Here is a 13,468-nt window from a genome sequence, read left to right on the forward strand (position 1 = left end):
TGTGCCGAGCTGTCTCCAAGGGAGGGCTGTGCTCCGCTTCACTCTTGTTCCCCAGCACCAGGATGCTGCCAGGCACATGGCAGATGCTCCAAGTGTGCCCATTGGATAATCTCAAGCCGCTGTCAACTTAAGAACCAAGGGGCAGCAGCCCAGAAGCCGCCAGCATCACCCGCTCAAAGGCCAAGGCCAGACCCCTCTGGTCCCTCCCAGAAAAGCCGACTGGGCACCATGTCCCAGGAGCCCCCATGGTGACTGCACCTGCCCCCGGGTCCCACCCCCAGATTCTTCACCTGCAAAGCAGGTGGGATGCCCCCTACTCTGCACCCTGGCCCGCTGGGACCCGTCTCCCTGTCCCAGGCCTTGCCCTCATGGGGCCCCTGTGAGGTTAAAGGACGGGGTGACATGTCACTGGCAATCCCAGTTGGACTCCCACCATGCTTCAGTTTCCCCAGCTGGAACCAGGGAGTCGGACAGTCCTGTGCTGAGGACTTACCGCTATAGGAGTCGGGCGGCCGAGAGAGGTCGGGGAGGGCACCCGGCTGGCTGGGCAGTGCCGCGTGGTTGTGCAGGAGGCTGGTGCTGCCCGCGAGGCTGTCCTCTGAGTGGCTGCCTCCGACCTGCAGGTGTGGGGAGGTAGGCATATCAGGGCTGGGCTAGGCCCCCACCTGCCCGTGCCCTGACCGGCCTCACCCGGTGCTCACCAGGCCGACGTGCCGCCCACCGAGCGGCATGGAGCCGGCAAAGCCCGAGGCCAACGCCCCATGGCCAGGCAGCAGTCCATGCATGTCGCCGGCCGTGCCCACGGCGTGGCTGCGGAGCACATGGATCGCTTCGTCCAGGTGGTCCTCCATTTTGTTCTGCTGCGGGAGGTGGGGTGGTGAGGGGCTGCCAGGACCCCCACACGGCCCCACACGCATCCCCTCTGCACATAGGCAGCAAGAGGTCCCACCTCCCCTTCTCTGGGAAACCTCTGTCAGCCTGGCTTTGGGGGCTCCCAAGAAATTAACTGAAAGGTTTCTTCCCAGGGAGCATCTGTCCTAGTGCACACTCTGCGGGTTGCGAGACCCCTGGGCCGTGGGAGGGCAGGGGTGCTCACCAGGCCGTGGAGACCCCCGTCGTAGCTGGGGGATAAGGCACCGGGGGCTCCTGCGCGGGGCCACTGCGACGTCCCTGGAAGACATAGGAGGCGCGTGAGTGGGGGCTCAAGAGGCAGAGACGGGCACAGCCTGACCTGCTGGGTCCCTGGGAAGGGAATTATGAACAGCTGTGCTGCCTGGTATGGCCACACGGGGGCGCCTGTCACAGGCAACGCTGTGCTCAGCCCTGAGAGGCGGGTCCCCCACCTCTGAGCCTCAGTTTCCCACCTGCAACACCCCCCAACCCCACACAAGGGGAAGATGGCTCAGGGGCACACAGTAGGTGCTCCAGAAGGTGGCTCCTCCCACCTGCCCCGGGGACCAAACAGGCCACAGTCCAGTGAGAATCCCCAGGCGTCCCAGGCAGAGGTGTGGACTCAGCTCCCCCTGCCCGTCCTTGTAGGGACAGGGTCTGCCCCCCTTCACCAGAGCCAAGCATGGGACACACAGCTAGGACCTGATAAATATCTGTCAGGGAACAAATGACAATGCGCACAGAGGCTAGAGGCCAGGAGGCCCCGGCCCTGCTGCTCTGGCCTCGCCCCACTGGCTCGGGTCAGCCCTGGATCTGCTAGGAAAGTGAGCATCCCCTCGTGTCCACAAGCCACAAATTGCGGGCCCTGCCTCCCAGCCTCTGCCCACGCTGTTACCCAACCCAGATGCCACCACCCAGCCCCTCACATTGCCTGGCTACGTGCTGTGGCTTTGGAGGAGTAATGTGGAGGCCACCTCCTCCAGGGAGCCTTCCTGAATTGTTCATTGGGGGACATGCCTGTGGAGGGTCCTGTCCGGCTGCCTGGCTCTGGCTGCCTGAATCTGTGACGTGAGATGCCACAGGCCCTCCGGGGCTCCCCACTCCCTCCCCCACCTGCCTGCCAGTCCCAGCACCCCTCCACGCCCCCCAGCCTCCTTCACAGACCTGCCAGACCCTGTGGGGAGCCCACAGGGGAGGAGGGGCTGGAGGAGAAGTTATTGCTTGAGTGATCTGGGGAGTAGATCTGCGAGGGACAAGAGACACAGGCAGTCAGGGGCCGGCCTCTCGGTCCTTGGCCCAGCCCCCCACCTCCTGCCCTGAGCCTCACCGAGGCCAGTGCCTTCCCAAGGGCGTCCCCGGAGCTGCCGGCTGTGGTCCCTCGAGAGACTGTGGGAGGAGAGAGGTGAGGCCCAAACTCAGGGCTGCCACCCTCTGATGTGGCCTGGCTTGGATGCCCTGGTTGATGGGGAGCTCCTTCCTGCGCCTGGCCACCCTGCGGACGTCCCACCCCAGGGGCTCCCTGCCCCTGAACACCTTGACCCCGCTCCACAGGGTCCGAGGCTCTGGGGACGGGCAGACCACAGGACCCTGGGTGTGCAAGGCCCTTCTCTGAGCCTCGGTTTCCCCATATAATGTGGGAAACCCACTCCTTAGAGAACTGTTTCCAAACCCCCCCCCCATGCCCACTGGGCAGGATGGGCCCATGGGAAGGTGGGTGATATTACTGACAGTGACAACGGCTCCCTCAGGGCAGGGGCCATACCCATCAGGCTGTCGGCCCCGCTGACGGGCGGCGTGTGGCTGGAGACACTGCCGTACGCGACTCCGGGGGCTGAGGAGAAGGTGGACACGGCCGGGAGCCCCCCGTTCACCTCCGCCCCATGCAGCTGGTAGCCCTGGGGGGCAGGGAGAGCAGTGTTGGTCAGAGGGTGCTGCCCCTGAGCCACCCGCCCCGCCCCGCCCCGCCCCCGTGGTCCTACCATGCGCTCGTGCTGGTGCAGGCCACCGAATGCGCCACCACTGCTGCTGCTGCTGCCCACAGAGCTGCTGCCGCTTGCGGGGAGGGGCAAGGGGGACGAGCCCCCGCCCAGCATGGGCCCAAAGCCCGCCTGGCCTGCGGGGCTCCAGAGCTCAGTGGAGGGGTGCAGGCTGCCATCTGCAGAGAGGGGGATGGTGAGGCGGGGCTGGGGGACCCCAGGCCCTGCCCGGCTGTAGGGAGAGCCCCCATGCACCTGCCATGTAGAAGGGGCTGGGGTAGGCGCTGCCGGGGGTCTTGGCAGATGGGTAGGCGGTGGTGTCCCTGCCATAGTCGTCACCTGAGCTGGGTGGGTACACCTGCAGGCAGGCGGGCGTGGTCAGGGGGGAGGGGCCTGGCGGGGGATCCACCAGCCCCAGCCTCGGCGCCCCCTGGCTTAGTCCACCCACCACCCAACTTCCCTGTCCTGCTCCATACCCTTCCCTCTAAACCACCCGCACTCTGGGTAAACCCAGGCCCAGTGCTCGAGGTGGTTCTGCAGGTGCCCTGTCTCTCTTACTCCCTTGCCACCCTCCCACCTGCTAATATTCTGGCCTTTTTGCCTAAACCCTTTGAGACTGGCCTCTGTCCAGAGTATCTCTTCCCTCCTTAATCTGGCAAACTCCCATTGACCCATCAAAGCCCTAGCTTTGATGCCCCCAGCCCTTCCTTCTCCCTTGTGCCCTGTATGAGATACCCCAGTGATAGAACTTCGCTTGACCCCAGCCCAGATCACAAGAGACCCTGGGGCCTCAGAGTCAGTGCCCTGGAATGACATGCATCTGCGGCTGGCCCCAGAGGCAACTCTGATGGGCTGGCGCTGCCTGAAACTGGGTGGCTGGGCTCAGCAGGAAAGCACTGGGATCAATTGGTAATGTCTACCCCCAGCCTAGGGCAGAGAGCAGGGCAGGGTGGGCCAGGGGACTCTCAGCTCTGATGCTGTGGGAACCTGGGGTATCAGGAGAAGAGGGCCCTGGGGAAGCAGGGAGGGCAGTGGTACTGTCACATGTGGAGCCTTAAAACTGCTCGAGCCTGACCGCGCCTCCAGCCCGGGATCCAAACCCAGGCCTGCCATGAGCTTGGCCGGCCGGAGTGCGAGCCCAGCCTGGGCGCGGCAGCCAAGCTGGGAACCAGCAAATTGCCTTTGCTTCCAGCATGATTGCATCGCGGGAGTGCGGCACTGTGAGCTGCCGACAGGCAGCCACCATCTGCCGGGCCTGGCACCCTGCCAACTGCCAGGCAGCGGGGAGGGGGCCCCTCTGGACTGCTCCAGTCCCTGGGAGCTCCATCCTGGCCCCAATGAGTGAGGCCTCAGCCGCAGGGCCTGGCTTCCTTTAAGAGCAAGAAAGATGCAGGCCGGACTGAGGAAGGACTTCCCTGCCTGCCCCGCAGAACTGGGGGCTTGGGGCAGATTCTGGCTCAGAACCCCGGAGGGGCCAGCAACGCCCTGGTGAGTGGTGGCATCTGGTGTGGGGGGGAGGTACCTAAGCCTCAGGGTCTCGAGAGGCACTTGGCTGTGGGGTCCCCCCCATCCCCCGCTCCTGTCCCACAACTCACCGAGGATGGAAGACCCGGTGGGACCTTTCGGACCTTCTTGGGCTGCGTGTCTGCTGGGAGCAAGAGGAGTGAGTGACGCCGTCTGGTGCCCCCGTACCAGCCGGCACGGTGCTGTCTCCCCCCACCCTGGGGACACACCTCTCACTGTCCCACACCCCCCCCACTCCTGAGAAGAGACCCTCGAGCTTTCCATTTGATAAAACTGTTAAAAACCTCAGGTCTACACAGGCCCAAAGATGCAAAAAAGTCATTTCCCCCACCTCACGGAGGAGTTTGGGAAACGAGCTGTTCACAGTATTTGCGCCAAGTCCCCGGGCTGTCCCCACCCTCCTGAGTAGCGGACACATGCAGATCAGGGAAAGATCTGAGTGGCAGACGCCCACGTCCCCAGTGAGGCCGAACGAGGCCGCACCCTCGTCCTGCTTTGCGGACACTCTCAGCAGCGTCCTTTTCTCGGACAGCTCAGAGCCACCACTTTCCACACTTGTGTGCATGCTGCCAGTGACATCCCTGTTTAAAAAACGACCCAGCACGGTGCTGACGCTGCCTTGTGCCCCTGCCGGCAGGCAAGGAGGCGGCGGGGACTTGTGGCAGGGAAGCCTTGCAGGCGACAGCATGCTGGCCGTCAGCTTGGCGTGCGGGAGTCAACATCAGACGTTCAAAGGTTTCTTTACGTGGAAACACACACGCAGGCGTGAGCTAAGACCATCAGCTGACGCACATGTAGTGATCAGATGCTCATATGAACCTGAACCCGGATACCCAGGGAGTAGTGACCCACACAAAGCCTGTGCAACCACGTCTGGGACAGAGCCACCTCTCGGTTTAGCAACCATCCCAGCGTCCAGCCAGGATGTGTGGGGTGAAGCGTAGGGATCTGCCCCGCCTGTCCCCTTGGCTAAGGACACCCCACTTCCCTCCCATAGCCCCCCCCACTCAGACACCACTCACCCAGGCTGCTGTCCGCAGCTCTCCGCCGGGGGTTGCCAGGGTAGGAGTAGAACTGGGAGCTGCCCTTGAGGCCTGATGGGGACAGCGGCCCGGGGCTGCCGAGAGCCAGCTCACCTGGCAGGAAGCCAGCCTGGGCGGGGAGGCAGGGGTCAGGAGGCGCCCAAGCCAATCCCAGCTGGAAGGCCAGAGCCCCTCGGACTGTCCACGGGGAGCCCTGACCCTCAGGGTGCGGTGGGAGGGGAAGCATCCCCTCTGCTCACTCGCCATGTTTCTTTCCCGACACCTGCCATCCCCTGAGACTGTGCTGCACACTTATTTTCATAAAGAAAAGTTGGAGAAATAAAAACTGTTGATACCAAACGTGCACGATCCTGTGTCTTGGTGTCAATAGAATCTGGTCCTTCGACCTGGGAGGTGCCTTTTTGTTTCGTTACAGCTGAAGGAAACGGTTAATTCTGTACGTGCTGGTCTCACAAGGCCTCTACTCCTGGGGATCAGGGCCCCCCCGGGCCAGGTCCTACAAGCTGGCTCCAGTGTCTGAGCTGTGGGTCTGTGCCCTGCCATGTTCCCACCGTGGACCCAGCACGGGTGGCCTTTTGCTCTGAAGACCTGCATGTCTTGAACTCGGGACACCTCAACCTTCCCATCTGTGCAACGGGCACGCTGGCTGTTCCCTGGCCCAGGCGGGAGTTCTACCCTCAGCACAGGGCCTGGTATCCAGCTGGCGCTCAATAGCTGCAGCAGCTGGTACTGTGGCTCCAGCACAGATGGGATAGTGCCCTGAGATCCGGAGTCACAGGCAGAGGCAGAGGTAAATCCTGCTGCTGCCCAGGATGGCAGCCCATGCAGGAGCCGCTGGGGCCAGTTGCTGCCCCCACCCCCCAGGCCTTTCAACCGGGGCCAACGAGGGTGAGAATTTCACCTGGGCTGCCACGTTGCCTCAGTTTCCCTCTCTGCCACTTGGTCTGCATGTTGGCCTCCCAGGGTTAGACCTGGGGGTGGGGCAGCTGTGGCGCCAGGGGCTGTGGCCTCCCTGGGTCCCACTTGCCTCTCTCCCTCCCCATCCACACCCGGCCAGCCAGGCCTGGCCCAGGGCCTGACCTATTTTAGCTGCTACCAGGGAGTGGACAGAACTTGGCCGGGCCGGGAAGGCTCCCGCAGATCAGAAGAAGAAATTGTGCCAAATTTGTTTAAAATTAAAACACACAAAAAAAGTAACAGGTGAGGGCAGGGAAGGGAGCTGAGCTAGCCACACCCCCCAGCTGGGTCACCCCAGCAAGTCTCTGCCCACTGGTGCCTGCCACCCCACCCCTGCCTGAGAAACAGGTGGCGCCCACCCCGCACCCAGCCTGCTGCGCCAGGCCCGCCAGTGTCCCTCACCTGAGTCAAGCCGCCAACACCTGAGTCTCTCCCGAAGGGGGCGTACGCGCTCCGCTCACCGCCCTTGCCTGCAGGCGAGGAAGGAAGGTCACTGACTCCAAGGAGCACCCTGAGGGGCTGTTGGGGTCAACCCAGCACCTGGCACAGGGCTGCACACAGCAGGCACTCAGTAAGTGCATAAGACAGAGAACAGGGCCTGTCTCCCCGTCCACCAGTAAAGGGGTCCCCAGATGATCTTGGGCTGACTCAAAACACAAAACACTCTGCAACCAACACGTCCACTGTCCGGGAGCTGGGACTACTGAGGTTAGTTAGGGTGGCCTGTACCCTTCCGGAGCCTCAGTTTCCTCTGTTCAAGGTCATGAGCTGATACCCGGGGCTCACACGAAGCATCTGTCCGTCCCCATGGCCTGCATATGTGGCATCTGCCAGGCTCAGCACCAGGCCCTGTGGCTCCCCAACCTGCACGGCACAGACTTCCACCAGCACCAGTTCAGGAAGGAGCACGCGGCCCCCATGAAAACAAGCACCTCCCCCGGATGATTCCCACTACTCAGTGACAAGGGGCAGTCGGGGCCTGAGAGAGCCCCCGGGGAGGACACCTGCAGACTCCCCAGACTGCTCAGACCCAGAGCCATTTAAAATCCCCTTTTGGCTTAAACTGGGCACTGAACTTGACAGGAGGAGTCAGGATGCTCAACTGACTAATTCGAGTTATGTTCAAACCACGAAAAAAAAAAAAAATCTGGTTTCTTTGTTTTAAAATTAAGACTGCAGCTAGACTCCCAGGGCAAATGTTCCCGGACTCTGGTGTTTTTTTCCCTCCCGTGTCATCATGGCGACCTCGAGGGGAACAGGCCATGCTCAAAGCCCCCCTGGCCACACCCCGCAGCAGCGGCCACTGGCCCCATCCTATGGGTGAGAAAACAGAGGCGGAAGGATGTGCAGGTGCCTGAGCCGTAGGGAGGCTGAGGCCGCTCCAAACTCCTGCCTGCCTGCCCTGTCCTCGGCTGAGCCCGGGCATGGGGGCCCAGGTGGGACACAGCTGGGCTCTGGCGCTGCTGGACAACCAGCCGTGGGAACCACCCAAGTCAGCCTCGGGCCCAGCAGGAGCAAGAGGAAGAGGCCATGAGGAAGGAACAGCCAGAGGGGAACCTAGTGTCCGGCAGGTGCAGGAGCCACCGGGCCTCACCTTCTCTACCTGGGAAATGGGCACAAAACTCAGACGAGCCCTCCCCTCCCCTCCCCACTGCAAGCAATTTGTTTCCTACCCAGGCCACCCACCTATTGTGCACCAAATCCCAGCACGGGCAAAGTGACACATGACCCATCCATGGGGCCTCAGCCAGGGACTGCCCCCTCAAGGTCCAGCATGAAGGCCAAGGTCCCCAAAGTCCTCCAGCCTCAGTTTCTCCACTGGTCAGTAATGCTTTGGGCCATATAGTTCACACCTGAGCAGTGCACCTGAACCCAGTCACACATCGAAGCACCCAAGGCAGACAAACCGACCACACCACATGCTGTTTTCTCACAAACGCGAACAGAAAACACTGCTGGCTACCCACCCACTGCCCAGACCCTGGAGACGTGCAGGGAACCCATGTCCCAGGGTCGCCGAGGGACGGCACAATCTCTGTGTTTAGCAGACAAGGTGCCATGGGGGAGCTGCCCCAGGCCCCTCTCCAGGGATGAGCCCCAGAGATGCCAGCCCTTCCCACTGCCCCAGCCCCCGAGTCCCCAGGTGCCAGACTCTCACTGGAAGGGGTCATGAATGTGCGGGGGGGGGGGGGGTTGCAGGGGTCACCCGGCAGGAGGGAGGGTTCTGGGGATGACCGCTCAGGCAAGCCCCTGCCCAGCCACAGGCTCCAGACAGGTCACTTCTCTAGGAGCCCTGGTTTGCTGTGCAGGATGGGCTGGGGCAGTGATGATGACAGACACTGATGGCACCGTGCAAACAGCAGGGCCTGGCAAGCTGCACATGTCCTCACTGCCTCCTACAGGGATGGTTCTGGGGGGAAACTGAGGCTCGAGAGGGGAGTCAACGGTGGAGCAGGACTCTATCCCAGGCCTGTCTGAGTCCTGATTTTCTCAGTTACAATGATGAGGGCCACAGAAGGGTGCAGGTGGGCTCTGACCCCTCAAGGAGTCTCCAGGGCTCCTAAGTCTACCTCTCCACGGGCACCCAGAGCCCCACAGCAACCCTAGGCAGGCAGCAGGTCCAGAACCGCCTTCCTGTCCCCAAATTGCAAGAAGGAAAACTGAGTCACAGAGTGCCATTCTGGGGGGCCAGGACTGCGCCCACCTGCACCCTGGGGATCGGCAGAGGCTTCGGCCGCCAGTGACCTCTGGGTCAATGTTCAGGAAGTACCACTGCCCTGTGTGCACTGACCGTGCCTGGAAGCCCACCGCATGTGCACGTGTGCGTAGCAGAGGGACCAGGGGCGGCACCACACCGGGCACTCACCTCCAAGCCCGGGTCCCAGGAATGTGGACGAAGAGAGGCTGCCGTGGGACTCGCTGAAGTGGGCGCCTTCGCTGTAGGTCTAGAAGAGACGGGGGATGAGGGGTGCTGGGGGCTCCAGGGCCTTGGGCCCACCCCTCTATGATGGCTACTTTCAAGGGCCAGGCTCAGAACTCGAACCCACATCTCTGAGTCCAGCCCCCTGGGAAGCCCGCTGGCATCTGATTTCCTCCTCCTCCTCTCAGCCTCAGTTTCCCTAGGTGCCCCCACCCCAGGAAAAGGACACCCAGGGACTGGGACCCCGCAGGGCCTCCTCACCCGGCTGGGGTCGAAGGAGGAATTGTTCTGGTCACTGGTGCCCCAGGAGCCGGGGCTGGGCCGGTCCTCAAGACCTGCAGGGCAGGAAGGACAGAGTTAGTGTCACCCTCGCCCTTGTCTGGCTCTGATGCCAGCTTTGGGTCTCACTGCCTTGGGGGAAACCTCACCAGATGCAGAGGGCTCTGGGAGCCCCTTCCCACCTAGCCTCACACCACGCAGCCCACACGACGTGACAGTTAGCAGCAAATGCCCCAGACACCTTGGGACTAAGTTCAAATAACCCTTCCATCAGCTGTCTCTGCTGGCAAACTCCTGCCCGTCTGCCAAAGCCCCAGCCATGACGCCAACCCTGGGCAGAGCCCTCATGCTCACACTAAGCCTCCTCCTCCCAGATTCAGGTCCCCGCCTCTGGCCCAATCCCAACCACATGGGGCTGAGGTATCTCCGCCTCAGGTGCAGGCTCTTCTGACCCTGCAAGCTCTGGGGAAGCTGGAGTCTCCCTCTTCCTACTGCTGCCAACGCAGGAGGCAGAGCCATCCCATTGTTGGAAGAGCAGCAGCAGCTGCCAGGGACCATCCGCCAGGCACAAGGCTGGTGGCCCAGCCAGGCAGAAGTGAATCCCTATCACACAGGAGCAAGGCTGGCCCTGGCGGCAGGAAGGCCTGTGGCAGAGCAGGAGTTAACCAGCATGGGGCCTAGGACCTTGGTCCCGAGGGCGGGGTGGGGCAGGGTGGGGCCCCTATCTCCTAGAACACTCTCACTCAAGGCACCCGGGAAGCGCCTGCTTGGACCCTTCCCGGAGCTGGGGACTATGTCCCCCTTCATGGGGCCATGAGTCACTCCCTGTGCCTCAGGTTCCCTCCTCCATAGATGGGGCTACAGACTGTACTTTGCCGGACGGACGTATCCATGCCCAAGTCTTGAGACTGAGTGACAGGCCGGGGAGCCCCTGCTCTGATGCCTGTGCCGGGCACCAGCTCAGGCTGCCGCCACCCGCCACCACAGCCAGGATGGACACTCCGGGTACACCATGCACCCCAGCCTGGCTCCCTCACCCCGCCCCTGCTCATCCGCACCACAAACTTATTCCAAATTGCATCCTTCTATTTTGGTGCCTTTGTGTTAATCATTCCCCCCAGAGAATTGGTGTTTAATTGCTGTCTAATCTGAATAATTATGCATATTAATCTCTCAGTGCGATGAATATTCATACCACTCATTTAGATTTTGTTTTCTAATCAAAAATTTCCAACGGGATTATGGGGTAGGGTGGGGGGCTGGGATGCTGCCTTGGCGGGTGGGGGGCTGGGCAAGGGGCTCTCATACTCTCCAGGAAGCCACTCAGCATTTGTTGCCGGGTTGGGGTGCCTGCACCCCAAGATGCTGGATGCTCACTTGGACCCTGGGGGAGCGGGATGGGTGCATGAGCTTGGGCACAGCGCCAGTACCCACTGGGCCTCAGTTTCCTTCAACAGGCACCTGCCTACTGTCTGCTCCCCACTGGCCACAGCCCCCACCTTAGGCAAGGGCATCCCTGCACTGGGCAACCCCATCCCAGTAGGCACCTACAACACACCCGCAGGTGCCAGGGCCCTGGAGTGAGCAAGGGGAGGCCCCATACCAGCCAGGGTGCCCGGCAAGGACGCACACCTGGCCCCACAGCCCTTGGCTCCCAGACTGGCCCCCACAAGCCCCCAACAGAGGCGACAGCCCCGCTCTGCCCCTTCAGGAAACCCCCCTTGCTCGGCCCTCGGCCTCCCCACTTCCAGCAATGACAAAAATAGGGACAGCTCCCCCCATGTTAATACAGTTATTAAAATCCCCCACCGATTAATTATGCATTTTAATAACCCAGTCATGAATATTCATAACACATTCCTAGCTCGTGTTCTAATTAAAACGTACTAATAAAATAAGACGTTGCTGTTGGAGTGTAATTTTTTTGTGATTTGCTTTTTTTTTTTTTTTTTTTAAACGTTAGAGGTGAAGTCCTCACAAGCAGTGCCCAGGAAGGACGCTGCCTGCTCTGGACCGCCTGGCCACCGAGGGGCCCGGAAGTGGACGTGCAGAGGGTGGTGGGGAGAGGGCACGGCCAACCCTCAGGGCTTCAGCTCCAACTCCAGAGGACCAGATGGCAGAGCCGCCCACCTGCCCAGGTTGCCGCTAGGATGACAATGAACGCAGTGCTCAACGAACCCTCACCATCCCCAGCTTCCTGGGCCTGGTCACCGGTGACTGTGGCCCATTTTCGAGTGAGGGAACAGGTTCCACAGGCACTCAGTACTGGGCAGGACCCAGTGGCCCATGGACAAGTCTGGCCCCCTGCTTGTTTCTGTAAATAAAGTTTTACTGGCACATGGCCACACCCCATCTGTTCCCACACTGTCCACAGCAGCCTCGGCAGAACCAAGCGGTGGTGACAGTAAACAACTGGCCGGCACAGTCAAGACAGTCACGACCTGGCCCTTTATGGAGAGGGTGGGCTGACTGCTACGCAGGAAGACTGGCATAGAAACTGCCAGAGCCCAAGCCCCAGAGTTCAGGACCCAGAGTAGGTCCCAGGGCCCGACAGGTAAAACCCCAGTGGGTACCGGCCCTGCCCCAAGCCCTCGAGCACACCACCAGGGATTGGCTTCAGATCCACCTGGGGACGTCATCGTGCAGCCCCACCTCTGCAATGTGCCCCGACCCAGGGGTCTCAGGCCAGAGCCCTGGGAACCATTCCCCTCCTATGCTGTACCCCAGGTGGCCTCACTAGATCAGAACCCCAGCTCTAGTCCCCGCACCTATGCCTGGGCACGGGAGCTTTTAGAGGCAAAACCTGGCTGTCCCACCTCCCTCTAATGCCTCCCATCACCCTCAGGGTAGAGACCAAACTCCTCCCTGACCTCAGCCCTCTCCGGTCCTCCCAATGGACCCCTGCCTGGGCCTGCCCCTGCCCCATCCCAGCCCAGGTCCCCCACACACTTGCCTCCCACTTCTTTATTTTGCTCAGAAATGACTGTTTCTCCAATGGAACTAACTATCCGCCATGACCAAAAAGTTCTCCAGCCATGCTGTCCAACAAGCTTAAAATGTGGCCAGAGACACTGGGGAGAAAGAACTTCCAATTCCGTGTGACTCTGACGAGTGTGACGCAGATAGCCATCTGTGGCTGGCGGCTGCTGTGCTGGACAACGCAGCCCCCAAAAGTAACGACTAAACTACTAGTGACGATAACCCCAACCATCACTGACCATGATTGCACCTGACAAATAAAACGAACAGCGACGCCTTAAGACAAGCACCTCAGCAGTGCTTGCTCACGTTCTGCTCCACTCAGGCCCGCGTGGGGCCACCCCCAGCACGCGTGGTCAACGAGACCTCCGAGCTGGCCAGCTCTCCCTCCTTTTGTTATAATTAAAAATCTTAAAGAAACCGACCTGCCCCACTGCCCCGAGGGCCGAGACGCTTCTCTGACCCACTTCTAGTCACCTGGGGGCTCACGAGGGGCAAGATCAGACGCTGGTTTGGGGGTGGGAGGCAGCTTTCAATTTTTATAGAAGCAAAAACTGAGGGAGGGGCTCCAGGGAGGCAGGATGTGTCCTCTGCCCAGACTCACTAACTTTTGCCCCTTTTATCTTCCTCTTTTGCTTTTCAGGTCTGCAGAATTTGGAACCTTATTGACACTCCCAGGGCAGGCAGTGGCCACAGGGTGCAGCTAGGACGCTCCTAGTGTCCTGCAGAGGATTGGACGTGGGTAAGAAAGTGGCACTGGAGCAGCTTGGAGCCCTTCCTTGTGGGGGCTGGGCATCCAGGGAAACCCTCCTACGTCCGCCCCTGGCGTCTGGGGCGCAGGAGAGTGGGGCCTGAGGCCCACCCCTGGCGAGCAGAGAATGTTGAGTGGAGCCCCCTAA

General features: G+C 61.3%; 1 protein-coding gene across 12 annotated transcripts in view; it reads right to left on the reverse strand.

Annotated features, from left to right (window-relative positions):
- Positions 1 to 13,468, reverse strand: part of TCF3 (transcription factor 3) — a 32,025-nt gene that overhangs the window by 7,653 nt on the left and 10,904 nt on the right. For 6 of the 12 annotated variants that reach the window (XM_045543014.1, XM_045542997.1, XM_045542957.1 and 3 more), the window contains exons 4-16: positions 9,573 to 9,646; positions 9,258 to 9,336; positions 6,794 to 6,861; positions 5,414 to 5,543; positions 4,463 to 4,515; positions 3,123 to 3,225; positions 2,871 to 3,046; positions 2,654 to 2,786; positions 2,219 to 2,277; positions 2,056 to 2,134; positions 1,097 to 1,170; positions 702 to 860; positions 494 to 617 (exon numbers count right to left, since the gene is read on the reverse strand). In XM_045543014.1, the coding sequence (XP_045398970.1) occupies positions 494 to 617; positions 702 to 860; positions 1,097 to 1,170; positions 2,056 to 2,134; positions 2,219 to 2,277; positions 2,654 to 2,786; positions 2,871 to 3,046; positions 3,123 to 3,225; positions 4,463 to 4,515; positions 5,414 to 5,543; positions 6,794 to 6,861; positions 9,258 to 9,336; positions 9,573 to 9,646 (1,311 nt within the window). The remainder of the gene's footprint in view (positions 1 to 493; positions 618 to 701; positions 861 to 1,096; positions 1,171 to 2,055; positions 2,135 to 2,218; positions 2,278 to 2,653; positions 2,787 to 2,870; positions 3,047 to 3,122; positions 3,226 to 4,462; positions 4,516 to 5,413; positions 5,544 to 6,793; positions 6,862 to 9,257; positions 9,337 to 9,572; positions 9,647 to 13,468) is intronic. The other 6 variants (XM_045543021.1, XM_045543006.1, XM_045542967.1 and 3 more) reach the window with 4 other exon arrangements.

The sequence above is a fragment of the Lemur catta genome, chromosome 1 (genome assembly GCF_020740605.2).
Source record: "Lemur catta isolate mLemCat1 chromosome 1, mLemCat1.pri, whole genome shotgun sequence".
NCBI classification, from domain to species: Eukaryota; Metazoa; Chordata; class Mammalia; order Primates; family Lemuridae; genus Lemur; species Lemur catta.